Here is a 26033-nt window from a genome sequence, read left to right as displayed (position 1 = left end):
CCGCGCCCGCGCAGCTCCTTCCTGCCCCGCGCTTTCAGCGACGGGCTGGGCGCTGCAGCGATGCGGAAGTCGCAAGTCCAGCCAAGGTCACTCGCGGCGCAGGACCCAGGGGTCCGCTCTTGGCCGCCCGCCAGGTCCTGCCCCGCCCGGCGGGCACCCGGGTGAGCCGAGAGCGCAGAGGCGGAAGTAGGGCCGCCAATGAGCGGCGCCGAGGCCGGGGCGGTGTCCGAGGCCTTCTCCAATGGGGGCCGGCTTTCGGGGCCCGGCGTCGGCCAATCAGGCCCCCAGGTAGGCGGGGTCGGAGCGGAGGTTCTCCAATGGGCCGAGGGGGCCGGTCGTCCTCCCCCGCCACAGGTGGGGCTGCCGGCGTGGGGCGGGGCTCGGCGGGCCTCCCCCAATGGGCAGCGGCCCGGTGGGCGTGGCCGTGGCGCGAAGGCCGGCGGCGGCCGGGACACTCAGTCCCGGTGCGCGCTGGCTGCGGCCGCCCGCGCAGTCCGCCGTCCCGGCCGCGCCCGCGCCATGGCCGGCCTGGGGCGGCCGCCGGCGCCGCGCGCCGCGATGCCCGCCTGGAAGCGGGAGATCCTGGAGCGGAAGCGCGCGAAGCTGGCCGCGCTGGGCGCCGGGCCGGGGGCCGGGGCGGCGCCGGCGGGGCCGGCCGAGCAGCTCGTGCTGGCCGAGAGCCTGGGTCCGCTGCGCGAGAACCCGTTCATGCGGCTCGAGTCGGAGCGAAGGCGCGGGGCGCGGCCGGCGCAGCAGCTGCTGGAGCTGTACCGCCGCGTGCCGGGCGTGCGCACCATCCGCGCCGACAACATCCTCATCATCGAGGCGGCGCCCGGCTGCCCCGCGCCGCCCGCCGGCCCCGCGCCGCCCGCGGGCGCCGCGCGCATCCGCGCCGCCGAGGTGCTGGTGTATGAGGCGCCGCCGCCGGCCGGCCGCGTCAGCCGCCTGCTGGAGAAGTTCGACCCCCCGGCCGCGCCGCGCCGCCGCGGGAGCCCGGAACGCGCCCGGCCGCCGCCGCCCGCACCCCGCGCCCCGCCGCCGCCGCCGCCGCCGCCGCCGCCCGCCGAGCGCGCCGCCCGCCTGCAGCCCGCGCGCCCCGCCGATGGGGCGGGCCCTGGGTCCCGGCGCGGCGAGTTCGTGCAGAAGACCGGCAGCAACTCGTTCACCGTCCACCCGCGCGGCCTGCACCGCGGCGCGGCGCCCGAGCCCCGGCCCGGCCCTGCCTGCGCGCCGGCGGGCGCCCCTCCCGGGCCCGGGGAGTGGAAGCCAAAGGCGGGGACGGCGGCGCCTCCCGCCGTCCCGCCCCCCAGCCCCGGGACCCCGAGTGCCACCGCCGCCGCGCCCGCTGCAGTCCCCGCGCCCAGCCCTGCCAGTGCCACTCCCAGCCAGCGCCGGTGGGTCTCCGCCGCCACCAGCGCCAACGACTCCTTCGAGATACTGCCGGCCCCCACGCCAGACTTGGAGGCCATCCCCTCGGGCGACCTGCAGGCCCGAGCCCTGGCCAGCCTGCGCGTGAACTCCCGGAACTCCTTCGTGTTTGTCCCAAAGCGCAAGGCCTCCGAGGCCACTGCTCCTCCCGGGGACAGGCAGTCGGCGGCCTGGGCCGCCCGGAGCCCGGAGCCCGGAGCCCAGCCGGGGTCTGGAGACCCTGCGTCCGCCCTGGGGAGGAGCCCCTCCGAGGCCGCGGCGGTGCCTTGGAGGGCCAGCGCCAGGCCAGCCACCACCCTCACGGATGGGGCCGCCCCGGGCGGCGGGCTGCCCTCGCCACCGCCGTTCCTGCCGGCTGCTGCAGAAGCCGGGCCTGTCCAGAGCGCCAGGGCTCCCGGCTTGGCCAAGAATGGCCGGGAGCCCGGGCTGCCGGTCACCTACATCGACGAGGTGGACTCTGAGGACGAGGGCCCCCAGGAAGCCAAGCTGCCCTGCCCGGGGGCTGGGGCGCCCCCCCGGCACCTCCCGCAGCCGGCCAGGCCCGGGCACACGGCGGAGCTCCAGCACCGGGGCGGCAACACCTTCGTGGTGGTGCCCAAGAGGAAGCCCGCGGTGCTGCAGGCGCAGCTCTGCGGGCCGGCCGACGGGCAGCAGCCCCGCGAGGCCGAGGAGCCGCAGGGAGAGGCCGGCGGCCGCCGGGGCGCGGTGCTCAAGGAGCGCTACCCCACCGTGCACGAAATCGAGGTGATTGGCGGCTACCTGGCCCTGCAGAAGTCCTGCCTCACCAAGGCCGGCTCCTCCAGGAAGAAGGTCAGTGGTGGGGGCAGGGCCGAGCGGCCTCCTGCCGGCTCGCAGGGCTGTCCCTCTGGGGGTCCAGCTGGGAAGAGGGCCCTGCCTGGCCTGGCTCGGAGGGGCGGTCTGCTGTGGTGGGTCAGTGAGTACCAGCTCGGAGCTGGCGGGAAGGGCAGCGGGTCCCGCCTGCTCCATCCACCTGGTGTGCAGCTGGGCCGGCCACACCCGGGTGTGACGCTGGGGCCTCGGCTGGCACCCCGCGAGGAGCTGCTGCGGCCTGGATCCCCCGGGCACACGGAAGTGCTCTTGGGATTCTTCCTGGTTTCTCCAGCACCTGTGAGTGTCGCCCGGGGTAATTCCAAGGCCAGCCCCGCTCCGCCACCGCTGGCTCCCGAGAGATGCACTTTCCCCCGGTGCTGGGACAGCGCCCAGCGGAGTCTAAGGCTCCCCCGCCTCAGGCCCTGCCGGCTCCATCTGCCGATGCCGACGCCGGAGCCGGGCAGGCGTCCACGCCCCCTGGATCAGGGCTGGCCGCTGTGACGTCCCTGGCTGCCTCTCGGGCCGGCCTCCGCCTCCTCCCTCCCTTGCCCCTTGGCCTGCTTCTCCCTGGTGTGCCTCTGACCCTTGGCTCTGGCTACAACGTGGGGTGGCCCCCTCCCCACCTTGCCCCAGGAAATGGAAGCGGTACAGAGACCGAGGCTGGAGCGCCCGCCCTTGGCCAGGGTCATTCACCCACGGCCAGCCTGGCGCCTGCCTGGGTTGCTGTCTAGGGCCAGGCCATCCTGCCCCAGCTGGAAGCAGAACTGGGGGGAGTTGGGGTGAGAAAGATGGGGAGCCTGAAGCCCCCAGGAGCAAGAGGAGGTGTGACTGACAGGGCACCGGATGGCGCTGATCTCCGTGCCAGCCTGAGGCCTGAGTCCGGATGGCTGAGCCTGGCGTGGCCAGGTGGCCGCACCAGCTGCCCACCCAGGAGGAGCCGGCCTGCGGGGCTGCCTGGCCTTCAGCCTCCAGGGCCCCGGCCGTGTGTGCGCCTGCGCCTCCCAGCACCCCCGCGGGCTGGGGCCTGGCCCAGGTCTCCCTGCCGGTTTTTTTTTTTTTTTTTTTCAAAGGTTCATTTGTGTATGTGAAAGGCAGAGTTAGACAAAGACTGATGGCCTTCCATTCCCTCTTTGGGTTCACTCCCCAAGGGGCTGCGACAGCTGGGTCTGGGTCAGGGTGGATGAAGCCAGGAGCTGCTTCCGGGTCTCCCACAAGGGTGCAGGGCCAAGCGCTTGGGCCATCTGCTGCTTGCCCAGGCCATTGGGCACAGGGATGCTGGCGTGGGTCACTGGTGACCCCGGGGTTTACCCGGAGGGCGGGCAGAACGCAGCCGCTCGGCTTCCTCTGGGCGGTGGCCCCTGCTGACCGCACAGCCGAGGGTGCAGCCACACCCCCTGGCCTGGCTCCCCACAGCCGCCTCCCGTGGGACTCGGAGCTCCACCTGGCCGGCTCCTTCCCCTCCCCTTTGCCCTCTGGAGAGCAGCCTCCACCCAGCTTCCAGGCCAGTCTGGCTCAGCCTGGCTGGCACCCTCCTTGCTCCCAGAGGCTGCCTTGGGCTGGGGGCTGCATGGGCCCTGGGGCGCAAGCCGTGTGGACACTACCTGAACAGCTCCCTGCTTTGTTCCCTGTGTCCCCTGTGGGAGCTCTGGCTGTGGGGGGATGGGAGGCCGTGTGTGCGGTGGGAGAGGTGGGCGGGGCAGGGCCACCTGCAGCCGGGCGGGCAGTAACTGGAGCTGGGCGTGAACGGGCAGGGCAGGTGCAGTGAGAACAAAGGCCCCTGTGCAAGTGGGAGGCTCCCCGGCCAGGGCCCACCTGTCTGCCGCTGTGCTCCGTGCCACGGGCAAAGTCCCCAAGAGGCCCGGTGACCAGGCGCACTGGGAGCCAGCCCTGGCCACGCCCTCCCGCCTATCCTATATCCTGTCTCCAGCAGCATGAATCATGGGGTGCCCTGTGACCCACTGACCTGCACCCAGAGGGCCCCCGGGCCCCAGCTGGGGGCAGATGGCCTGTGGGCCAGGCTGTGCCAGGCTCAGTGTGCCCAGCCCCCAAGGCCTCCCCACGAGGAGCTGGTCATGTGGACCGACAAGGGTGCTGAGCCTGGGCTCTGGCAGCCGGCCCGCCGGTTCTTAGTGGTGGGGGATGGGCCTGGCAGGCTGGGGCCGTTGAGACGAGGCAGCAGGGGCGGCTGGGCCCCTGTGGGAGTGTCTGTCCTGGAGGGCTGGGGTCCCCGTCCCCGAGCCGGCTGGTGCAGGTGGGTGCCTGTGGGCTCTGCCGGCCTCTGCCCAGCCTCCCGTGGTCCGGGCCTGCCTGCTCCTGAGAACTTTGTGTGAGCTGTGCCGACACCGAGGCCAGGAGCCCAGGGACGGGGGTCGCCCTGGCCGGGGAGGGCAAAGGAGAGGTCAGGCGTGTGGGCCGGCACGTCGGGACACCTCGGCCGCCCCGGTGAGCTGGCTGCTTCTGAGCCCCCTCCCGTCTGTCACTGGGTGGCCGTGGCGCTCTGTCTGGGGGCTGACTGCAGCCTGCCCCAGGGAGGAGGGAGAACCTGAACTTGAGCTGCGGTGTCCTGTGCCCAGGAGGAGTTTAGTATTTCGAGCTGCTGGATGGCTGCTTATCATTACCCGGCAGCCCTGTGGGCGCTCCGCGTCCTGCCCGGCGGGGCCTGCCTGGTCACTCAGCCCTCCGCGCAGGGCCGGGAGGGGAGGGGAGGGGAGGAGAGGGGGCCTCCCCCGGGACAGCCTGGGAGCAGGAGCCCCCTGTCGGCCTCGGCCCACTCTGGGCTCGGTCTGGAGCAGGCGGCCCCTGCCGAAGGCGCGTGAGCTGCCCAGGACACTGGCCCGGCTGCGGGAGGCCGCCGTCGCCATGCCGCCGTGCGTCTGTCCCCAGATGAAGATCTCCTTCAACGACGAGAGCCTGCACACCACCTTCGAGTACCCTTCCGAGAGCTCCTTGGTGCAGGACGAGGCGGCGGCGGAGGAGGACGGGGAGGACGGGGAGGGCGACGAGGACGAGGAGGACGAGGAGGAGGGGCCCGGCCCCGAGAAGCCCTTCGCACTCTTCCTGCCGCGAGCCACGTTTGTGGGCAGCGTGGGGCCCGAGCGGCCAGGCGGGGGCTCAGGTGAGTGCCGGCCGCGCGGCGGGGAGCCTGGCGGGGGCCCGGCCCACACGTCCATCTGTCCTGCTCGGCCCTCAGGCCTGTCCAGCTACACCCCGAAGCACTCTGTGGCCTTCAGCAGATGGCAGGAGCAGACGCTGGAGCAGGCTGCGCGCGAAGCGGAGCCCCCGCCCAGCGAGGTCACGGTGAGCGGAGGGAGGGGCGCCCGCGGGCAGGAGGCGGGCGGCTGGCAGCAGGACAAGCCCTGTGGCTACTCCACACTCTCTTCCAGCTCACGCCTGCCAGCCACGACGACCTCTCCGACTTCCGCAGCGAGCCGGCCCTCTACTTCTGATCCCAGCCAAGGCCGCGCCGGCCCCTCCCCCGCCGGCCGGCTCTGCCCCGTCCTCCCTTCTTCCTGGGGTCCCACAGCCCTGCTGGGGCTCCAGCCCTCAGCGCCAGGGCTGTTTGGGTCTGTCTTTGGCCCTGGCTTTGGGGGTCGAAAGGCAGAAAAGGGGAGCAGCCTGTGGGGAGGGCTGGGGTCCTGCCAGGTGGTGGGGAGCCAAGTGGGCCCGTCCCCACCCCTTGTGAATGGCAGGCCTGACAGTGGGCTCTAAATAAACAGCACTGGAGGATGCCTCTGCTCGCGGACTGGGGACCCGGGGGCGTGGCAGGGAGTGTGGGTGGGGCTGGGACCCGGGGGCGTGGCAGGGAGTGTGGGCGGGGCTGGGGTGTGGGCGGGGACCCGGGGGCGTGACAAGGAGCATGGGCGGGGCCCCCACGGCAGGGGCCAGGCTCTCACCCCCTCACGGGAGCCCACCTCCCTGCTTCCCGTGCCCAGCTGTGGGCCCTGGAGGGCGGGGGCTGGGGCTGTGGGGTCTGAGGCGACTTCGCAGAAGGGACCAGAGGCAGGGCAGGCTGGACGGACAAGGTGGAGGCGGCGGCTTGGAAGGCTGGGCAGCCGACAGCCCACAGGCAGCACCTGCACGGGGACCGGTTCCCCTCCAGGGTGGTCAGACCCGGCCCTTGCTGTGCGTGGCTGGGAAAGCCAGCGTCCCCGGTGAGGACCGTTCAGGGCCCGGCTGCTCCACCTGGACAGCAGCAATGTGTCCCAGTGCTTCGTCCCCCGCACCCCGTGAGAGACCTGCGTGGAGTTCAGGCGTGTGACGTCCTGGTCCAGCCCTGGCTGTCGTGGCCATGTGGAGAGAGGACCAGCAGACGGAAAAAACCTTCAAAACCAAAACCTGTCAGAAGCCACCAGGCTCCGGGGAGGTGGGGGGCAGTGTTCTTGGGGGGGCATGTCCTGGCGGGGGAGGGGCGTTTCCAGGACCCCAGTCCAGGCAGCAGCTGGGCCTTGGTTACTGCAGTAGGACAGGCTGCTGAGGTTGGGGGCTGGGCAGGCGGGGGCGGACACTGGGCCTGTGGACAGCAGAGGGGCACCAGCACCTGCGGGCACAGTGGTGGCATCAAATGAGCACTTATTTTTTCTGAAGATTTATTTACTTCAAACGCGGACTCAGAGTGAAGGAGTGGCAGGTCCCACCACTGGTTCGCTCCCTACACGGCCACCACGGCTGGAGCTGAGCCAGGCGCTTCCTCCAGGTCTCCCGCACACGTGCAGGGCCGAGGACTGGGCATCTCCCACGGCCTTCCCAGGCCTCGGCAGCAGGGGCTGGCTGGGGAGTGGGGCAGCGGCACTGCAGGCGGCTGCTTTACCCGCTAGGCCCAGACCTGAACGGGAGCAGGCAAGGGGATGGAGCCCCAGCCCTGCTGAGCGGGACGGGTGCCTCCGTGGACGGATGCACCACGCGGGCACAGAGGAGCAGAGCCCCGTCCACGCTCCTGGGGTGGGGCGGGCACCCTCGGCTCTCCTTCCCCAGGGGCCACAGCGGCTGGGCGGGGACCGGCTCCAGGGGTGCGCGCAGCCCCACGGTTGACGCGGCACAGGCACGGGCTGGTGGGCTCTGTACAAATACAACCTTTATTGGCAGGTCAGGGCGCTAGGCCCCGCCCCCGCCCCGCCGGCCTGGCCACCACGGCCGAGCAGAGGCCAGTGCCAGGGGTGTGGGGGCCGCAGAGCCCACCTGGAGTCCAACACCCCAGGGCCTGGGTGCGCGGGAGGCCAGGACCCTCGCCGGTGGCTGTCTGGGCGGCTTCTGGTCACCCGGGGCCACAGTGCGGTGCAGCTGCTTCAGGGGGGCTGGGGGCGGCCCCGCCCGTCAGCTGTCCTTGCCCCCGCCGCCCTTCTGCTCCGTGGCCATGGTGGCCTTGCTCAGGTTCCCGGTCTCCCTCTTCAGGACGCTGAGCAGGGTCTGCGAGCTCTCCAGGATCTGCGCCGACGGGGCGAGACTCACTGCCCGACCCGGGGGGGGGGGGGGGGGGGGACCCACCCACCCCTTCCTCCCCAGGCTGCAGAGCCAGGCGGGCTTGGCTCTGCCAGCCCTGGGAGGAGCCGCGGGGGACAAGCCCAGGGCAGCCCGGCCACCTGCCGAGCCCCACCTTGAGGTAGGCGGCCTCCGTCTCCGCGATGGTCCGGTCGAACTCGTTGCGGGAGGCGATCTTGCAGGCCAGGTTCTCGTTGACGCGGGCCAGCCGCTCGGTCAGCTGCCGCACCTCGACCTGCAGCCGCTGCTTCTCCTCCTCCTCCTGCTGGATCTGCTGGCACAGCTCCTCCCGCTTCTGACACAGCTCCTCCATGCCTGCGGCGGGCCCGAGGTCAGCGCCGCGGGCCGGGGCCGGAGGCCGCCCGCCGCCCGCGCAAGGCCACGGTCCCGCCCCGGGGCCCTCGGTCCCCAGCCCTGGGCGCGGGCAGGGCCGGGCCGCGTGCACCCGCCTGAGCCACACAACGCCCCGGGGAAGGCCGGCCCGAGGCGTCCACGCTACGGGAGCCTCGCCTCGCACCGACAGTCCCCGGAGCCGGGCCCTGCGGCCCCCACGGCCTCCCCGACAGGCCCGCCGCTCACACTTGACCAGCTCGTTGTTGTAGGTCTGCAGCGCCGCGCCCTGCTGGGTCATGGTTAGCGCTCGGACGCCCCGCCGCCCCAACCGCCGCGCCGCCCCCGTCTGCGCCTGCGCACTCTCCCCGACGGCGCGCCGGTCGACGCGTCACTACCGCGCGCCCCGCCTGCGCGTCACGGCTGCGCGCCGCGCCCAGCCTACGCCATCTCAGCGCGCCGCGCCCAGCCCGCGTCATCTCCGGACGCCGCACCGCCGGGGTGGGGGTGGGGTCTCTGAGAGCGAGTGGGCGAAGATGGAGGCGGCGGGGGTGCAGGGGGATGGCGGCCCTGGGCCTGGGCAGGATCTGTTGGTGGCCTGGAATACCGTGAGCACCGGGCTGGTGCCGCCGGCGGCGCTGGGACTGGTGAGGCCCGGGAGCGGGGTGGCGGGCCCGCGCGGGGCGTCCGCTGGTCGCCAGCCTCTGCTGGCTCCGTCGGCGCCCGCCTCGGCCCTCGGCCCTCGCCCCTCGGCCCTCGCCCCTCGGCCCTCGGCCCTCGCCCCTCCGCTCAGCGGCTCCTGCCCCGCAGGCGTCCTCGCGGACCAGCGGCGCGGTGCCGCCCAAGGAGGAGGAGCTGCGCGCCGCCGTGGAGGTGCTGAGGGGCCACGGGCTGCACTCGGTCCTGGAGGAGTGGTTCGTGGAGGTGCTGCAGAACGACCTGCAGGCCCACATCGCCCCCGAGTTCTGGAACGCGCTCTCGCAGCGCGAGAACGCGGCCGACGAGCCCCAGTGTCTCCTGCTGCTCCTCGACGCCTTCGGCCTGCTGGAGAGCCGCCTGGACCCCTACCTGCGCAGCCTGGAGCTCCTGGAGAAGTGGACGCGCCTGGGGCTGCTGCTGGGCCCCGGCGCGCAGGGGCTGCGCGAGAGGGTGCACACCATGCTGCGGGGCGTCCTGTTCTTCTCCACGCCCAGAAGCTTCCAGGAGATGGTGCAGCGTCTCTACGGGCGCTTCCTGCGGGTCTACATGCAGAGCAAGAGGAAGGGAGAGGGGGGCACGGACCCCGAGCTGGAGGGCGAGCTGGACAGCCGCTACGCCCGCCGGCGGTACTACCGGCTCCTGCAGAGCCCGCTGTGCGCGGGCTGCGGCGGCGACAAGCAGCGCTGCTGGTGCCGCCAGGCGCTGGAGCAGTTCCAGCAGCTCAGCCAGGTCCTGTGAGTACCCCGCGCCCTGCTGGCCCTCGCGGCAAGCCGCACGCAGGTCTGCCTGCCCGCACGCCTAGCCCAGGGCTCCGAGGTCCCTGTGCTGAGGCCGCGGGAGGCTCGGGTTTGCTGCCTTCTCAGGGTTTATGTATCTGAGAGGCAGAGAGAGAGAGGCCTTCTGCTGTCCGGCTCCCTCCCGAAGTGACCAGAATGGCCAGGGCTGGGCCAGGCTGGAGCCAGGAGCTGCATCCGGGCCTCCCACGCGCGTGCGGGGGCCCGGGTGCTTGGCCCGTCTGCTGCTGCTTTCCCAGGCAGCTTAGCAGGGAGCTGGGTCGGAAGTGGAGCGGCCGGGACCCGATCCGGCGGCGGGGCGCGGGGTGCTGGCCTTGTGGGACCCGATCCGGCGGCGGGGCGCGGGGTGCTGGCCTTGTGGGACCCGATCCGGCGGCGGGGCGCGGGGTGCTGGCCTTGTGGGACCCGATCCGGCGCCGGGGCGCGGGGTGCTGGCCTTGTGGGACCCGATCCGGCGCCGGGGCGCGGGGTGCTGGCCTTGTGGGACCCGATCTGGCGGCGGGGCGCGGGGTGCTGGCCTTGTGGGACCCGATCCGGCGCCGGGGCGCGGGGTGCTGGCCTTGTGGGACCCGATCTGGCGGCGGGGCGCGGGGTGCTGGCCTTGTGGGACCCGATCCGGCGCCGGGGCGCGGGGTGCTGGCCTTGTGGGACCCGATCCGGCGGCGGGGCGCGGGGTGCTGGCCTTGTGGACGGCGGCTCGGGCTGCAGCGCAGGCGCGCACTCCTAGCCCTGCCGGAGGCGCCGGCGCGAGCGGGCTTGCTGGCGCTTTGCTCCCGGCCAGCAGGGGGCAGCAGGTGTCCTCTCCGGTGCTCCGGGGGGGCTGGGCCGCGGCGGCTGGAGTCTGGCCCTGCTGTTGCCCCCTAGCGGTCGCACTGCCCGCGGCCCGCAGAGGTGATTGGTCACACCGGACAGAGGCGGCGCGCGGCTGTGTGGGAGAGGGCTCTTAGGGGACGGCGGGACCGGTCCAGGTGCCGGCAGGGCTCTGCTGGGCCTCTGCTGGGTCCACCCCCGGGCAGGGACTGGAGCCCTCTCGCTCTCCCGAGAGCCGCTGGAGGCCAGTCTGCAGCCGGGGCAGCCTGCGGCCGGTTCCGCAGAACCCTTCCCAGGAGGGCAGCGGGGTTCCCCCATGGCCACGCCTGCCGCCCCGGCCACCTGGAGGGCCAGCGTCCACCTGACACAGAGGCTGCGGGCAGGGTCAGAGCCGTGTCAGTGCCTTGTCCTGCAGCCCCCCGTGGGGCCCTGCTCGTGTGTCCTGGCTGTGTCTCCCGTGGGGCCCTGCTCATGTGCCCTGGCTGTGTGTCCCCCGTGGGGCCCTGCTCGTGTGCCCCTGGCCGTGTCCCCGTGGGGCCCTGCTCGTGTGTGCCCTGGCCGTGTGTCCCTCGTGGGGCCCTGGCCGTGTGTCCCCTGGGTGTGTGTCCCCCGTGGGGCCCTGCTCACGGGCCCTGGCCGTGTGTCCCCCGTGGGGCCCTGCTCGTGTGCCCTGGCCGTGTCCCCGTGGGGCCCTGCTCATGTGCCCTGGCTGTGTGTCCCCCGTGGGGCCCTGCTCGTGTGTCCTGGCTGTGTCCCCCGTGGGGCCCTGCGCGTGTGTGCCCTGGCCGTATGTCCCCCGTATGTCCCCCGTGTGTCCCCCGTGGGGCCCTGCGCGTGGGCCCTGGCCGTGTCCCCGTGGGCCCTGCGCGTGCGCCCCCGTGTGCCCCGGCCACGTGGCCGTGCCGTGTCCCACACAGGCTCTCCCCCAGGCACCGGCTCAGCCTGCTGGAGCGCGTCAGTGCCGAGGCGGTGACCACCACCCTGCACCAGGTGACGCGGGAGCGCATGGAGGACCGCTGCAGGGGCGAGTACGAGCGCTCCTTCCTGCGCGAGTTCCACAAGGTGACCTCCCCGCCACGCTGGCGCCAGGGGCGGGGTGCAGGCCGGCGGCAGTGTGGACGGGGGGTGAGGGGCCGGGGGCGGGGTGCAGGCCGGCGGCAGTGTGGACGGGGGGTGAGGGGCCAGGGGCGGGGTGCAGGCCGGCGGCAGTGTGGACGGGGGGGGGGGGGACGGGGGCGGGGTGCAGGCCGGCGGCAGTGTGGACGGGGGGTGAGGGGCCAGGGGCGGGGTGCAGGCCGGCGGCAGTGTGGACGGGGGGATGAGGGGCCGGGGGCGGGGTGCAGGCCGGCCGGCAGCATGGACCGGGGGGGGGGGGATGAGGGGCCAGGGGCGGGGTGCAGGCCGGCCGGCAGTGTGGACCGGGGGGTGAGGGGACGGGGGGGTGAGGGGACGGGGGGGTGAGGGGATGGGGGGGACTGGGGGAGTCAGGGGACTGGGGGGGTGAGGGGGGTGAGGGGACTGGTGGGATGGGGGTACTGGGGGAGAGGGGACTGGGGAGGTGAGGGGCCGGGGGGGTGAGGGGACGGGGGGGATGGGGAGGACTGGGGGGGTGAGGGGACGGGGGGGTGAGGGGATGGGGGGGACTGGGGGAGTCAGGGGACTGGGGGGGTGAGGGGGGTGAGGGGACTGGTGGGATGGGGGTACTGGGGGAGAGGGGACTGGGGAGGTGAGGGGCCGGGGGGGTGAGGGGATGGGGAGGATGGGGGGGGACTGGGGGAGTCAGGGGACTGGGGGTTGAGGGGACGGGGGGGATGGGGAGGACTGGGGGGGTGAGGGGCCGGGGGGGTGAGGGGACGGGGGGGTGAGGGGATGGGGGGGACTGGGGGAGTCAGGGGACTGGGGGGGTGAGGGGGGTGAGGGGACTGGTGGGATGGGGGTACTGGGAGAGAGGGGACTGGGGAGGTGAGGGGCCGGGGGGGTGAGGGGATGGGGAGGATGGGGGGGGACTGGGGGAGTCAGGGGACTGGGGGTGAGGGGACTGGGGGGGTGAGGGGACGGGGGTATGGGAGGGGACTGGGGGGGTGAGGGGATGGGGGGGACTGGGGAGGTGAGGGGACTGGGGGCCGTGTGCTGCACCCGTACAGCAGAGGGCTGGGGCTGAGGCGGTGTCTGGGCGAGTGGGCCCATGGGGGGCTGTGGATACGCAGGCACTCACGGTCGTCACCACGGCTGAGTCTGTGGCCCCTGCCTGCCAGGGACCTGCCGGGCCCTGATGCGCAGCAGGGTGTGAGGCGTAACAGGTGCTGGGGGCGGGGCCCACCCTGCAGGGGCGAGGTGGGCCTGCCGAGGCCTGACCAGCAGGGTGGGCAGCCTCTGGGTTGGCTGGGGCTCACTGCCACTCACGCGTGGGGGCTCTCCGACAGTGGATCGAGAGGGTGGTCGGCTGGCTGGGCAAGGTGTTCCTGCAGGACGGCCCTGCCCGGCCCGCGTCCCCGGAGGCCGGCAACACGCTGCGGCGCTGGCGCTGCCACGTGCAGAGGTTCTTCTACCGCACCTACGCCAGCCTGCGCATCGAGGAGCTCTTCAGCATCGTGCGGGGTGGGTGCTGCCCCCACCCACGTCCTGGCCACACCCCGCCGGCTCGCTGTCCCCTGCCCCTTCGGCCTGGTGGGCAGTGACCCCGCGGGGTTGCTGTGCTGAGACGCCGCCCGTGCGAGCGTCAAGGGTGCCGTCCCCAGAGCGCCCGCAGCCCGTGTGTCCTCGCCGCGTGCGCCTTCCCGGCCTGCCCGTGTGTGCGTGTGCGTGTGCGTGTGCGTGCGTGTGCATGGCCCTGAGGTGGCCCCTTCCCGCAGATTTCCCAGACTCCCGGCCGGCCATCGAGGACCTCAAGTACTGCCTGGAGAGGACGGACCAGAGGCAGCAGCTGCTCGTGTCGCTCAAAGCTGCGCTGGAGGCCCGGCTCCTCCACCCAGGTGCCCTCAGCCCCGGCGCAGCCCCTGGGCCGGGCGCGCTCCTGGAGGAAGGCAGGGCCCAGCTGGTCTGGCCTGGGGTGGGGGCTCCTCAGAACAGGCTGCCTGGTCCGTGGAAGCCTCTGGAGAAAGTGCCTGTGAGAAGGTGGAAGTGGGGGTGGGGTCAGCTCCCTGTGGTCCCCTAGGGAGACAGGTCCCGGGGGAGACCCGTAGGCTGCCCACTTGGGTGTTGGCACCGGCACCTGGGGGCTGCTGTCCAGGACTCTGAGTGACCGCGCCCCCACCCCCGCAGGCGTCAACACGTGTGACATCATCACTCTCTACATCTCGGCCATCAAGGCGCTGCGTGTGCTGGACCCCTCCATGGTCATCCTGGAGGTGGCTTGTGAGCCCATCCGCCGCTACCTGAGGTGAGGCCCCGCACCAGGGAGCCGGCCTCCCGGCCTTCTCACGCCGGGCACCTCGGGGCTCCTATCCCCCCCACTGTCCCTGTGTCCTGCAGCGACCCGGCCCCCCACGGTCCCAGTGTCCCCCTACAGTGACTCGGCCCCCCCACTGTCCCAGTGTCCTGTGGTGACGCGGCCCCCCACTGTCCCAGTGTCCTGCAGCGACCTGGGCCCCCCACTGTCCCTGTGTCCTGCAGTGACCCGGGCCCCCCTCCACTGTCCCTGTGTCCTGCAGTGACCCGGGCCCCCCTCCACTGTCCCTGTGTCCTGCAGTGACCCGGGCCCCCCTCCACTGTCCCTGTGTCCTGCAGAGACCCGGGCCCCCCACTGTCCCTGTGTCCTGCAGAGACCCGGGCCCCCACTGTCCCTGTGTCCTGCAGAGACCCGGGCCCCCCACTGTCCCAGTGTCCTGCAGCGACCCGGGCTCCCCACTGTCCCTGTGTCCTGCAGCGACCCGGGCCCCCCACTGTCCCTGTGTCCTGCAGCGACCTGGCCCCCACACTGTCCCTGTGTCCTGCAGAGACCCGGGCTCCCCACTGTCCCTGTGTCCTGCAGAGACCCGGGCCCCCCACTGTCCCTGTGTCCTGCAGAGACCCGGGCTCCCCACTGTCCCTGTGTCCTGCAGCGACCCGGGCCCCCCACTGTCCCTGTGTCCTGCAGCGACCTGGCCCCCACACTGTCCCTGTGTCCTGTGGTGACCTGGCCCCCCACAGTCCCAGTGTCCCCCTGCAGCGACCCGGCCCCCACACTGTCCCTGTGTCCTGTGGTGACGCGGCCCCCCACTGTCCCAGTGTCCCCCTGCAGCGACCCGGCCCCCACACTGTCCCTGTGTCCTGTGGTGACGCGGCCCCCCACTGTCCCAGTGTCCCCCTGCAGTGACCCGGCCCCCCACTGTCCCTGTGTCCTGTGGTGACGCGGCCCCCCACTGTCCCAGTGTCCCCCTGCAGTGACCCGGCCCCCCACTGTCCCTGTGTCCTGCAGTGACCCGGCCCCCCCCACTGTCCCTGTCTCCTGTGGTGACCTGGCCCCCCACTGTCCCTGTGTCCTGCAGCAACCTGGGCCCCCCACTGTCCCTGTGTCCTGCGGAGACCCGGCCCCCCACTGTCCCTGTGTCCTGCAGTGACCCGGGTCCCCCACTGTCCCTGTGTCCTCGTGCACTTGGCGTCACCCCCCGCCTGACTGGGAGGCGTGGCCTGTGCTACCGCGGCTCCCCCTCCGTGACCGAGCTCGGCAGAGCGCCTTGGCACAGAGGGCCTGGACAGCGGGAGCTGCTGGGGGCGAGTGGCTGGGCCGGTCCCCGTCTCGGCACCCGCTGTTCCGGGCCAGGGCCAGACTCTGCCTCTTCGTCTTCAGCGTGGGGCCGTCGGCACTGGCTGCAGACGTGGGTCGGGTGGGCAGCGGGGTCCCTGAGGGCCGTACGCTGTGGGCTCAGCAGCGCTTGTGCCTGGCAGGACGCGGGAGGACACGGTGCGGCAGATTGTGGCTGGGCTGACGGGGGACTCAGATGGGACTGGCGACCTGGCCGTTGAGCTGTCCAAGACTGACCCAGCCAGCCTGGAGACCGGGCAGGACAGCGAGGACGACTCGGGCGAGCCTGAGGACTGGGTCCCTGACCCAGTGGACGCTGATCCAGGTCAGCTTGACCCGCAGGCTTCCCTGGGTTTATCCAGGGCCCTGAGTGTGCAAGGCCACGTCGGGGGCAGCCCGTGAGCAGTCGGAGGTCAAGGTGTCCCCAGCTGAGACAGGCCTCCGGAGGGGCTGTGTGCCCTGGCTGCGGCCATCTGGCTGCGGAGGACCCCGCCTGACTTGCCTGTGCCCCGTGCCTGGCCCTGAGGGGTTTCTGAGCTCAGAAGTCTGGTGTTCCCTGAGCCTGGGTGGGAGTCGAGGCAGCGTGCCTGACGCTGGGCCTGCTGGGGTCCAGTGGGAGGCTCTGAGCTGCCCCCAGCTGTAAGGGGCATGGAGACGCGAGGGTGCCCCGCCCGGAGCCGCTGGGCTGCGCTGTCCAGCGGGGTGGGCCCCGGCCGGGTGTCCTGAGCTTGCCCGGGTGCCCGCGGTCGCTCCCCCAGGAAAGTCGAGCTCCAAGCGGCGCTCCTCGGACATCATCAGCCTGCTGGTCAGCATCTACGGCAGCAAGGACCTCTTCATCAACGAGTACCGCTCCCTGCTGGCCGACCGCCTGCTGCACCACCTGAGCTTCAGCCCAGAGCGGTGAGGCCTTGGGTGCCGCGCCCACACCCCCACACCGCCCCGTAACCCCAACACCGGCCCACACCCCCACACCGCCCCGTAACCCCAACACCGGCCCACACCCCCACACCGCCCCGTAACCCCAACACCGGCTCAGACCCCCACACCGCCCCGTAACCCCAACACCGGCCCACACCCCCACACCGCCCCGTAACCCCAACACCGGCCCACACCCCCACACCGCCCCGTAACCCCAACACCGGCTCAGACCCCCACACCACCCCGTAACCCCAACACCGGCCCACACCCCCACACCGCCCCGTAACCCACAACACCGGCTCACACCCCCACACCGCCCCATAACCCCAACACCGGCTCACACTGTCTACACTGCCCACACTGCCCCATAACCCCCAACACCGGCTCACACTGTCTACACCGCCCACACTGTCTACACCGCCCACACTGCCCCACCACCCCACAACCCACACCGCCCCATAACCCCCAACACTGGCTCTCACTGTCTGCCCCGCTCAAACCCCCCCACGCTGTGTACACTGCCCACGCCGCCCCATAACCTCCAACACCGGCTCACACTGTCTACCCCACTCACCCCCCCCCACACTGTGTACACTGCCCCATAACCCCCAACACCGGCTCACACTGTCTACACTGCCCACACCCCCCCACTGTGTACACCACCTACACCGCCCCACATCATCCACACCACCCCATAACCCCCCACCGGCCCACACTGTGTACACCACCCCACCACCCCACAGCCCACACCCCCGCACCACCCCATAACCCCCCACACCAGCTCACACCGTCTACACCGCCCATACCCCCTCACACTGTGTACACTGCCCACACCGCCCCCCCCACACCGCCCACACTGCCCCATAACCCCCAACACCGCCCCACACCAGCTCACACCGTCTACACCGCCCCACACCAACTCACACCGTCTATGCTGCCCACACCCCCCTATACCGTGTGCACCGCCCACACCCCCTACACCGTGTACACCGCCCACACCGCCCCACACCATCCACACCTCCCCACCAGCCTACAGCACCCACACCAGCCACACCGCCCCACACCCCCCCAACCAGCCCACACCGTCTACACTGCCCCACTGGCCCACACCGCCCCACACCCCCCCACTGGCCAGCGTTTGTGCCTCTAGGAGCCGCAGCCTTATCTGAGCTCAGCGCTGCTCTCGGGTGGCAGTGCAGTGGGCGTGCTGTGGCCGTGGCCTCCCTGTGTGTGGGGTGCAGCTGCAGGCCCTGCTCCGGCCACCAGGTGGGGCCAGGGCACCACGCAGCCCCCAGAAACTCTGTCCCCCCAGGGAGATCCGCAACGTGGAGCTGCTGAAGCTGCGCTTCGGGGAGGCCCCCATGCACTTCTGCGAGGTCATGCTGAAGGTCGGCCCCGCCCCCGCGCCCCCACCGCCCGCCCTGCCCGCTGGCCTGGCCTCGGTGAGAGCCGCCTCCCCCGGCCCCTAGGACATGGCCGACTCCCGCCGCATCAACGCCAACATCCGCGAGGAGGACGAGAAGCGGCCGGCGGAGGAGCAGCCGCCGTTCAGCGTCTACGCGGTCATCCTGTCCAGCGAGTTCTGGCCGCCCTTCAAGGACGAGAAGCTGGAGGTGCCTGAGGACATCAGGGCGGCCCTGGAGGTCTACTGCAAGAAGTACGAGAAGCTCAAGGTAGCGGCGGCAGGGCTCGCGTCCTCACTGTCCCCTGCACGGGGCTCGCGTCCTCACTGTCCCCTGCACGGGGCTCCAGGCCCTCACTGTCCCCTGCACGGGGCTCGCGTCCTCACTGTCCCCTGCACGGGGCTCGCGTCCTCACTGTCCCCTCCACACGGGGCTCGCATCCTCACTGTCCCCTGCACGGGGCTCGCGTCCTCACTGTCCCCTCCACACGGGGCTCCGCGTCCTCACTGTCCCTGGCACGGGGCTCGCGTCCTCACTGTCCCCTCCACATGGGGCTCGCGTCCTCACTGTCCCCTGCACGGGGCTCCAGGCCCTCACTGTCCCCTGCACGGGGCTCGCGTCCTCACTGTCCCCTGCACGGGGCTCCGCGTCCTCACTGTCCCCTCTACACGGGGCTCGCGTCCTCACTGTCCCCTGGGGCTTGCGTCCTCACTGTCCCCTGCACGGGGCCCGCGTCCTCACTGTCCCCTCTGCTTCAGGGACCCCTGGGCCGGAGCAAGCCCCTCCCTTCTCTGCGGGCACCAGCTCAGGGCCCGCGGGGCGCCCTCCCTGCCCTGGGTGCGCCCTGCTTGTCCTACATGCAGACTTCTGTCCCGGGGCCTGAGGGCCAGGGCTGTGCTGTGCGTGGAGCCCTGGGGAGCTCGGGGAGGGGAGGGCCGGGGCCGGGACAGCGGGTGGACAGCGCGTGCTCAGCACGCAGCACGACGGGATTGGTGTTCTCTGCTCCTGAGCCCCAGGGCAGGGTCCAGGTGGGAGGCGTGGGCTGGGACACGGGGTCCCAGTTCCAAGTCCTTCCTCCCGCGTCACGGTCAGGTGGAGCAAAGGTAGTCGGGCTGCACGTCCGTGGGCTGTGGCCCAGCGAGTGCTTGGGTCTGGGAGGCACCAGGCAGAGTGGAGCGGCAGGGGGGCCCTGGGGTACAGACGCCCGGGCGGTGGGCGGGCCGGCAGCTGGCCTGGGGCGCTGAGCCTGCCCAGGCCCCGGTTGGTGGGCAGCTTTTGTCTGCTGTGAAGAGGTGCTGGGCGGACGCTGTCCCGGCTGAGGACCCGTGCTCCTGGGGGAGGGGCAGCTGGGATGGCGCTGGCGATTCCCTCCCAGGCAGCCCCGGGGAAAGGCGCAGGCTGGGGCCCATGGCAGGGCCGTGCTGGGCCGGCGGCCACGAGTGTCTGGAGACCAGCTGTCCCGTGTGGCTCCTGCTGGCCGGGTGGATGTCCCCGCCTGGCCTGTGTTGTGCCGGTGCCCTGGCACCGTCTGCAGGTCCCGTGCCTGCCACCTCCCATCCAGCCTCTGTGTGAGGGCTGTGCTCGCCTGCCCCACCCGGGCCTCAGGCCCGATGTGTGTCCCTTCCCCTACGTCCAGCCGGATGTGACGTGGCTCCCTGGGCTGTGCTGAGCAGCCGGCCTGCGGTGCCTCTGCCTCCCGACTGCAGATCTCCCGGCCCGGAGATCTTGCTGGACACAACAGTGGCTCTGCTGGGTGCCCCCAGCCCCGTGACTGTCCTGTGCAGGCCGAGGCCTTGGAGGTATACAGCCGGAACAGCTGTGATGGCCGCAGCCCAAGCCGGCTGCCGGCCACCTCCTGGGACCCTGCAGGGACTCCAAGCGGCACCTGACTCACAGAGCCCAGGTTGGAGGTCAGAGGTCAGCCAGATGTTAGCAGGCTGTGCTCTGGGCGGGCGGAGTCCCCAGCTCTGCCTCTGACGTGTCAGCGCGGAGGCGTATTGTCCTCTCCCAGGATCCGTAAGGGACCAGTTTCTGAATGGAGCCCCACTCAGGTCCTGGGAGTTAGGACTTCACCTTGCCTCTGTGGGCACGGCTCGGCACTCCGCCCACGCCCACGTGCTCGGCATGAGTCGGGGCAGGTGAGACTGGGGGTGCGGCCTCGGGGGCAGAATGCGCCCCCAGCTGCAGCCTGCTTCTCCAGGGGGCTGCTGGGAGGGGCCTCGGGCCGCGCAGGGGCGTCGAGGCCTGGTGATGCCTGCATGCCCGCTCCGCCAAGCCGGCCCCGCCCCGTCAGCCGCGGCCCCCCCGCCGCCCCGTCCATGGCCGTGTCCGGTGTCGCGAGGCGCTGAGCAGCTTTGCTCCCCGTGCAGCTCTCTGGGGCCTGGCCATCCCGGGGACGGTCCTCCCCAGACTTCACAGGCACCCGTCTGCTCCTGGCTGCTGCCGGGGTCGGAGGTGCGAGTCCAGGCCGCGGGCTGCCGGGCGGGGCCTCAGTGCTGGCTCCCGCGGGCCCCTCCCGTTTCTCTTTCCTGTGCGCTCACTGGAGCAGCCCCCGCCCCTCGCCGGGAAGCCCCCCGTCTCTGCTCATTGCCAGTCTTGCTCTGGCCCTGCGGCCGCACGTCCCTCGTCCCACCCAGCACCTCACACGGGCACCTGCTGATGTCAGTCATCCGTGTTTCCTGGGGTGACAGGCGCCCCCTCCACAGCCCCCTGCCCCCGGGGCTGCGCGCTCCAGGGCACAGGATCTGCTGTAACAGGATCCACGTGCACCGGGGCTGAGAGCAGGCGCGCCGCGTCCATCTGTCCGTCCGAGAGCAGGGTGCGAGGCCCGGCCACCTGCCCGGCCTGTGGTGCCTGCCGCAGCCCCTGGCGCCTTCGTGCGCTCCCCGAGCCAGTGCCTGCAGGGACTCCGGGTGCTGGGCGGCGTCACGTGGGCAGGGGTGCCGACGCATCTTCCTGGGGGGCTCAGGCCCTGGCCTTCAGGGGGCGCCCCTTCACAGCCTGGCGCCGCTGCCGCCCGAGCCCCTGGGCCTGAGGCAGACTCGGCTGGGCCTGGCCAGGACCCCCAGCTTGCTCGTGGCTGATGCCGGTCTCGCTCAGGCCATGCGGACGCTGAGCTGGAAGCACACGCTGGGCCTGGTGACCATGGACGTGGAGCTGGCTGACCGCACCCTGTCTGTGGCCGTGACGCCCGTGCAGGCTGTGATCCTGCTGTACTTCCAGGACCAAGGTGAGCCTGCTGCTCTCCAGGCCGCGCGCCGCTGGTGCCGGCACTGCTCTGGGCAGCTGTGGGGGAGGCCCGGTCCCTCCAGGCTGGGCTGCAGGAGGGCGGGGCCGGGTGTGTGGCCTCCCGAGCCGCCCGCTGTCGCCCACGCAGCCGTCTGGAGCCTGGAGGAGCTGAGCAAGGTGGTGAAGATGCCGGCGGCCCTGCTGCGCCGGCGGCTGGCGGTGTGGCTGCAGCAGGGCGTGCTGCGGGAGGAGCCGCCCGGCACCTTCTCCGTCATCGAGGAGGAGCGGCCGCAGGACCGCGACACCATGGTGCTCATCGACAGTGACGACGAGAGCGACTCGGGCATGGCCTCCCAGGCTGACCAGAAGGAGGAGGAGCTGCTGGTGCGCGGGGCGGGGCTTGGCGCCGCGCGGGGGCGGGCCTGGCGGGGGCGGGGCGGCGGCCTGGCTGACGGCTGGCTCTGCCCGCAGCTCTTCTGGACCTACATCCAGGCCATGCTGACCAACCTGGAGAGCCTCTCGCTGGAGCGCATCTACAGCATGCTGCGCATGTTCGTGATGACCGGGCCGGCGCTGGCCGAGATCGACCTGCAGGAGCTGCAGGCCTACCTGCAGAAGAAAGTGCGCGACCAGCAGCTCGTCTACGCCGCCGGCGTCTACCGGCTGCCCAAGAGCTGCGGCTGAGGGCCCTCCCCCGCCCATGTCCCCGCCCCACCACGGCTCCGCCCCACCCCAAGGCCTGACTGGCCCCTCCCATGGCCCTGCCCCTCCCACAGGCCTGCCTGGCCCCGCCCACAGCCTTGTCCCACCCCCGGTTGCATAAAAGGTTGGCCACTGCTTCCCTGTCGTGGCTTTGTGGGCCCTGCGGGTGTCTCCCCCTCCTTCCCTGGGGCCTCACCCAGCTCCCAGCTGTGCAGGGCTGGGTGGACGTCTGTGCTGGGACCCTGGCCCTCCTGAGGGCCGCCCCTGGGCCTGCTGTGAGAGCAGTGCACTGGGGTTGGCTGGGATGCCCGGCTCCACCCGCCCTCCGCCGTTGCCGGCTGGGCAGGCTGTGGCGCTGCTGGGATGTTGTGTGGACTCGGAATGACCTGAGCCGGAACCTCCCATGTCTGCAGCAGCAAGGGGCTGCGTGAGGCCTGTCCCCAGGCGTCCACTGCCCACACCGGGGGGGGGGGGGCTACGGAACCCAGGAAAGTGACTTCCGTGTCCCTGAGATGAGTGATCACGCATGTGGGTGAGGGCCCAGGGAGCGGGCTCAGCGCCCCTGGCCGGGGCAGGTTGTTGCCCAGGGTGCAGCCCAGCCTGGGTGTCTGGAAGCTGAGCTGAGCAGGCAGGGGAGAGGCCCACCCCTGAGCCTCTCCCGTCCTGCCCTGCGCCCCATCCCCCTCCTGGTCCCCCACGCTCAGCCGCTTCCCCACTCCCAACCCCACGCCTCCCGCTCTGCCCTGGTCTGCATGTGGCCCTCAGTGGCGTGGCAGCCCCTCAGCCACTTCCTCCTCCTCGCTGCCCTGTGGCTTGGGGGAAGCGGCAGGTGGGGGGCGGGCACGGGACCTGGTGTCGCTGGCCCCCGCCAGCTGCCAGCCCTGGGCTCCACCTCCTCCCCTCCCCCACCCGGGCGCCATGGCTGTCGGTGCTGTTGGGAACAGAGGGACTGCTCTGAGCGCTGGTGACACACGTGTTCCCCTCCGTCCATGGCCACCGCCTGACCAGGATGCAAACCTGCCGGGCTGGCCTGGCAGGGTGGCGGTGCCAGCCACTGGCTCCGGGAACACTTTGTACTTGGTGTCCCTTGGATTTGCTCTGGATCAGGGTGTGTCCCGGGTCACAGCATCACTCAGCAGGTGCGCTGGCAGGTCCCCCAGGGATCCCAGCAGGAGGACACCTGTGTTGGCAGTCAGGCGGCCTCTGGTGGCCAGCGCCAGGGGCGGGGCTGCCCCTGCCACCCTGTGGGGCCTGAGCTGGCAGGAGGCCCAGCCGCCGTGTGCGTCTCCTCCTGCAGCCTGGTGGTTGCCACAGGTCCCCGGGGTGGGAACAGGGAAGGCGCTCCCCGCCTGGAGCAGCAGGTCCCCCTGGCCGTGCCAGCCTGCTGTCCGCTTCCTGGGCGCTGCCTGTCCAGTCTGCAGAGGGAAGAAACCCGTGGGGTCAGCAAGCTCCCAGCTGCAGAGACGCTTGGTGCCAGCAGCCACGCCTGAGCCTCCTGCTCTCAGGTGTTTGGGGGAGGGCGTGGCTTGGGGCCTGCTCCCGGCAGCTGGGCTCCCCTTGGGTGCAAGCAGCCGTCCAGCCCTGGCCTTTGCTGGGGGTGTGGCTCGGACTCTCCGGCAGTAGCTCACGAGGGCAGCCAGGCACAAGTGCGTTCCTCGGCCCCTTTGTGCCCCAGCCCTGGGGGAGGCAGTGCCGCGTCATCAGCTGAACGCCAAGCCCCCCCCCCCCCCACGCAGCCTTGGTGCTGCCGGGCCCCTGTGTCCTCCGTGCCAGGAGCCGGGGTTCAGGCAGCAGCGTCCCGCTCCCCACCACTGCTTCTGCCTCAGAGCTGAGCAGGGGCCCCAGGCCCACCCTACCTGCCCCTTCCCAGGGCCACCTCCTGGCACTCCGGGACGAGTGACCCTGCCCCCCCACCCCCGGCCTCACAGCCCCACTGTGAGGTCAGCGCCTTCCGACGAGTTCCGTCCAGAGGTGTGCGGTGGGGCTGGGGGTTGGACATGGCCCTCTGTCCCCAGCCCGACTCCTGCCTGGCCGGCAGTCCCCTGGGCAGTCCCCTGGGCCTCCTGGGCTTGTCCCTGTGGCTCGTCCCTGCTGCAGGTGCCTGCCCCCAGCCAGGGCTCTCCCCTCCCGCAGGGTGGGCACGCTGTGTCCTTCCGGTGGCCGCCGGGGACCCAGGCCCTCCCCAGGCAGGTGACCGGGCCTCGGCCTCACGGCCCTGTCTCTGCAGCGGGAACCTACTGCGAGTGCAGCCTGGGCCTCAGCCGGGAGGCCCTCATCGCCCTGATCGTGGTGCTGGCGGGCGTCAGCGCCAGCTGCTTCTGCGCCCTCCTCATCGTGGCCATCGGCGTCTTCCGAGCCAAGGGGTGCGTGGGCCCCTGGGGCTGGGAGCCGGGGGAGTGAGGCCCTCGGTGTGCACGCGCGGGGGGCAGCGCCGGGGCTCAGGACTCACGCCCAGCCTCTCTCCTCAGTGAAACATGCCCGGGACGCGTGGACAGCAGGTGAGTGCAGGGGCGGGCCAGGGAGCCTGCAGTGTGGACAGCACCGCCCCGGGGCGCTGACCACACCCGCGTCCTGCAGGTTGGTGGGGCGCTTCGGGGTCCAGGAGGACCGCATGGACCTGCACACGGTGCACGTGGAGTCCCACCTCATGGACCCCGACATGGAGGTGTCGATGATCACCCCGCTGGAGGACCAGGGCCTCCTGACCATGGACCCCTCTCTGGAGGACCCGCCCCCACCCCCACCCCCGCCCCCTGAGTAGGGCCCTAGCTGCCGGGAGGGGATTAAATGGTATTTAGTGGTGGCGCTGTCCTTGCTGGCTTCCCCACATGTGCCGCGCCCATAGCCAGGGTCACCTTTATCTCCGCCCGGGGCAGGGTCCCCCCCCCAGGAGTCCCCAGCTCCTTCCTGTGGCTCTGTCCTGTGAAGTCTGGGGATCCTGGGGCCCTGCCCATCCCATCCCCCCTCTGCCCCCCAACACAGGACCCACAGCTGGAAACATAAAAGGACACCTGGCCCAGGACTTGGGCTGGAGTCCCTCCTGCGCGCCCACACCGTCCCCTCCAGATCCGGGATTCCTGGGGACCGCGGGGGGGGCACCGCCCCCTCCATCGCAGTGCCTGTGCCCTGAACTCAAGCCCCCACCAGCCGGCTCACTGGGTGGGAACGTCCGTTCTGGGGGGCACCGCTTGGCTCAGCCTGAGAGGGGCACTGGGTCGCATTCTCCGCGGAACTTCCGCCTGCTTGGTGGGTGCAGCGCTGCTGCTGAGGTCTACGCTGGGGGCACCGGAGGTGGACGAGCGGGGCGGGGGCCGGTCTGGTCGGCGCGGCGGCTGGCGCAGAGTCACGAGCCCGGAGCTCCGGGACAGGTGGCTGGCGGTGCTGGGTGTTGGCTGCGAGCCTGGCCCCCGCCCCAGGCGCGGGATCAGGCTTGGGACAGGAACTACGGGTGCCCCGGTCAGTTTAGTGTTGGTGCAGGCGCCGAAGGGACGGGTTCCCAGGACGCAGGGGCGCCAGGCCTCCCGCCTCGCACCCCCCCCCCCCGACTGCCCCCATGCGAAGTCCATCATTCTCCTCGTGGCCGCCGCCACTGCTGCTGCTGCTGCTGCATCCGTGGCAAGTCTGCGCGCAGGCGCCCTCCCTGGCTACCTCCTCGGGGGTCTCGGGCGCCCCGGACTGCCCCGAGGCGTGCGCGTGCGCGCCAGGCGGCCAGGCCAACTGCTCGGCACTCGCGCTGTCCGCGGTGCCGGCGGGCCTGAGCCGGCGAGTGCGCGCCCTGCTGCTGGACCACAACCGCTTGGGTTCGCTGCCGCCCGGCGCCTTCGCGGACGCGGACGCGCTGCTGCGGCTGGACCTGCGCGAGAACGAGCTGCGCTGGGTGCACGCGCGCGCCTTCTGGGGCCTGGGCGCGCTACAGCGGCTCGACCTGAGCGCCAACCGGCTGGAGGCGCTAGCGCCAGGCACCTTCGGGCCGCTGCGCGCGCTGCGCACCCTCTCGCTAGCGGGCAACCGGCTGGCGCGCCTGGAGCCTGCAGCACTAGGCGCGCTCCCGCTGCTGCGCGCGCTCAGCCTGCAGGACAACGCGCTGTCCGCGCTCTCGCCTGGCCTGCTGGCCGGCCTGCCAGCCCTCGACGCGCTGCGCCTGCGCGGTAACCCTTGGACCTGCGACTGCGCGCTGCGCCCGCTTTGCACCTGGCTGCGTCGGCACCCGCGGCCCGCATCAGGTGAGCCGTGCGGGGTGCCGGCCAGGCGGCTCGGGCAAAGCTGCGGCCGCCGCCTGACGCCGCCTGTGTCCCGCAGAAGCCGAGACGCCGGTCTGCGTGTCGCCGGGGCGCCTGGCGCGCAGCCCCCTGGCCGCCTTCCCCGACGCCGCCTTCCGACACTGCGCGCGGCCGCTCTCCCCGCGCGACCTGGCGATGATCTACTTGCTCGGTCCCGCGTCCTTCCTCGCCAGCCTGGCCGCCTGCCTGGCGCTGGGCTCCGCCCTCACCGCCTGCCGCGCGCGTCGCCGCCGCCGCCAACGCACTGCTGCCCACCGCCCGCCAAGGAGATCGTTGGACCTCGACCCCGGCGGCCCAGCCTCGCCAGCGAACGCTGGGAGCCCCGCCGAGGCCTGAGCGGGCGCCCCCCCCAGCCCCACCCCCGCTCTCCCCCCACCGCCCCTGCCCAGCGCCAACAAGCGACACAGGCCGA

General features: G+C 72.2%; 5 protein-coding genes and 1 long non-coding RNA gene across 9 annotated transcripts; 4 read left to right on the top strand and 2 right to left on the bottom strand.

Moving 5' to 3' along the window:
* Window positions 1-429: 429 nt before the first annotated feature.
* On the top strand, window positions 430-5987 carry TPRN (taperin). Its single transcript, XM_051838889.2, has 4 exons — window positions 430-2238; window positions 5143-5374; window positions 5450-5556; window positions 5643-5987. Exons 1-4 carry the CDS (start codon window positions 520-522, stop codon window positions 5703-5705), a joined length of 2121 nt encoding a protein of 706 aa, XP_051694849.2. The 5' UTR covers window positions 430-519; the 3' UTR covers window positions 5706-5987.
* A 1325-nt stretch (window positions 5988-7312) lies between these two features.
* SSNA1 (SS nuclear autoantigen 1) lies at window positions 7313-8441 on the bottom strand. Its single transcript, XM_051838913.2, has 3 exons — window positions 8314-8441; window positions 7850-8049; window positions 7313-7680 (listed from the first exon to the last, which is right to left on the bottom strand). Exons 1-3 carry the CDS (start codon window positions 8363-8365, stop codon window positions 7570-7572), a joined length of 363 nt encoding a protein of 120 aa, XP_051694873.1. The 5' UTR covers window positions 8366-8441; the 3' UTR covers window positions 7313-7569.
* ANAPC2 (anaphase promoting complex subunit 2) lies at window positions 8349-21476 on the top strand. 3 transcript variants are annotated; one of them, XM_051831134.2, is made up of 13 exons: window positions 8349-8711; window positions 8875-9497; window positions 11297-11429; window positions 12791-12965; window positions 13220-13339; window positions 13629-13746; window positions 15234-15415; window positions 15849-15990; window positions 17321-17396; window positions 17478-17681; window positions 20511-20640; window positions 20788-21023; window positions 21111-21476. In XM_051831134.2, exons 1-13 carry the CDS (start codon window positions 8364-8366, stop codon window positions 21321-21323), a joined length of 2700 nt encoding a protein of 899 aa, XP_051687094.2. In that variant the 5' UTR covers window positions 8349-8363; the 3' UTR covers window positions 21324-21476. The 3 variants fall into 3 exon arrangements, with proteins under 3 accessions (XP_051687094.2, XP_069915583.1, XP_069915578.1); XM_070059482.1 differs by lacking the exons at window positions 20511-20640; window positions 20788-21023; window positions 21111-21476 and adding an exon at window positions 18001-19928 and having other exon boundaries at window positions 17478-17701; XM_070059477.1 differs by lacking the exons at window positions 20511-20640; window positions 20788-21023; window positions 21111-21476 and adding an exon at window positions 17761-19928 and having other exon boundaries at window positions 17478-17701.
* Window positions 21180-23263, bottom strand: LOC138845861 (uncharacterized). 2 transcript variants are annotated; one of them, XR_011383119.1, is made up of 4 exons: window positions 23198-23263; window positions 22359-22756; window positions 21538-21748; window positions 21180-21248 (listed from the first exon to the last, which is right to left on the bottom strand). It is a non-coding gene; the product is annotated as an uncharacterized lncRNA (long non-coding RNA). The 2 variants fall into 2 exon arrangements; XR_011383115.1 differs by lacking the exon at window positions 23198-23263 and having other exon boundaries at window positions 22359-23183.
* Window positions 23264-23292: 29 nt separating this feature from the next.
* Window positions 23293-24140, top strand: TMEM210 (transmembrane protein 210). Its single transcript, XM_051831136.2, has 4 exons — window positions 23293-23438; window positions 23569-23704; window positions 23810-23839; window positions 23919-24140. The coding sequence occupies exons 1-4, from the start codon at window positions 23339-23341 to the stop codon at window positions 24100-24102; spliced, it is 450 nt and encodes a 149-aa protein (XP_051687096.1). The 5' UTR covers window positions 23293-23338; the 3' UTR covers window positions 24103-24140.
* A 135-nt stretch (window positions 24141-24275) lies between these two features.
* On the top strand, window positions 24276-26033 carry LRRC26 (leucine rich repeat containing 26). Its single transcript, XM_051831135.2, has 2 exons — window positions 24276-25564; window positions 25641-26033. The coding sequence occupies exons 1-2, from the start codon at window positions 24895-24897 to the stop codon at window positions 25955-25957; spliced, it is 987 nt and encodes a 328-aa protein (XP_051687095.2). The 5' UTR covers window positions 24276-24894; the 3' UTR covers window positions 25958-26033.

Source organism: Oryctolagus cuniculus, chromosome 1 (assembly GCF_964237555.1).
Source record: "Oryctolagus cuniculus chromosome 1, mOryCun1.1, whole genome shotgun sequence".
NCBI lineage: Eukaryota > Metazoa > Chordata > Mammalia > Lagomorpha > Leporidae > Oryctolagus > Oryctolagus cuniculus.
This window is presented reverse-complemented; position numbering and strand designations above follow the sequence as displayed.

Bases quoted from the DNA above. Each gene is read 5' to 3' on its own strand.
- LRRC26 (XM_051831135.2), top strand. From the start codon at position 24,895: ATGCGAAGTCCATCATTCTCCTCGTGGCCGCCGCCACTGCTGCTGCTG. The intron at 25,565-25,640 runs GTGAGCCGTGCG...TGTGTCCCGCAG, and splicing joins GCACCCGCGGCCCGCATCAG to AAGCCGAGACGCCGGTCTGC.
- SSNA1 (XM_051838913.2), bottom strand. From the start codon at position 8,365: ATGACCCAGCAGGGCGCGGCGCTGCAGACCTACAACAACGAGCTGGTC. The intron at 8,050-8,313 runs GTGAGCGGCGGG...GGCCCGCCGCAG, and splicing joins CAACAACGAGCTGGTCAAGT to GCATGGAGGAGCTGTGTCAG. The intron at 7,681-7,849 runs GTGGGGCTCGGC...CCGTCGGCGCAG, and splicing joins CGGAGGCCGCCTACCTCAAG to ATCCTGGAGAGCTCGCAGAC.
- TMEM210 (XM_051831136.2), top strand. From the start codon at position 23,339: ATGGCCCTCTGTCCCCAGCCCGACTCCTGCCTGGCCGGCAGTCCCCTG. The intron at 23,439-23,568 runs GTGCCTGCCCCC...CTGTCTCTGCAG, and splicing joins GTGGCTCGTCCCTGCTGCAG to CGGGAACCTACTGCGAGTGC. The intron at 23,840-23,918 runs GTGAGTGCAGGG...CGCGTCCTGCAG, and splicing joins CCGGGACGCGTGGACAGCAG to GTTGGTGGGGCGCTTCGGGG.
- TPRN (XM_051838889.2), top strand. From the start codon at position 520: ATGGCCGGCCTGGGGCGGCCGCCGGCGCCGCGCGCCGCGATGCCCGCC. The intron at 2,239-5,142 runs GTCAGTGGTGGG...GTCTGTCCCCAG, and splicing joins CCGGCTCCTCCAGGAAGAAG to ATGAAGATCTCCTTCAACGA. The intron at 5,557-5,642 runs GTGAGCGGAGGG...ACTCTCTTCCAG, and splicing joins CCCCGCCCAGCGAGGTCACG to CTCACGCCTGCCAGCCACGA.
- ANAPC2 (XM_070059477.1), top strand. From the start codon at position 8,364: ATGGTTAGCGCTCGGACGCCCCGCCGCCCCAACCGCCGCGCCGCCCCC. The intron at 13,747-15,233 runs GTGAGGCCCCGC...TGTGCCTGGCAG, and splicing joins CCCATCCGCCGCTACCTGAG to GACGCGGGAGGACACGGTGC. The intron at 15,991-17,320 runs GTGAGGCCTTGG...CTGTCCCCCCAG, and splicing joins CTGAGCTTCAGCCCAGAGCG to GGAGATCCGCAACGTGGAGC.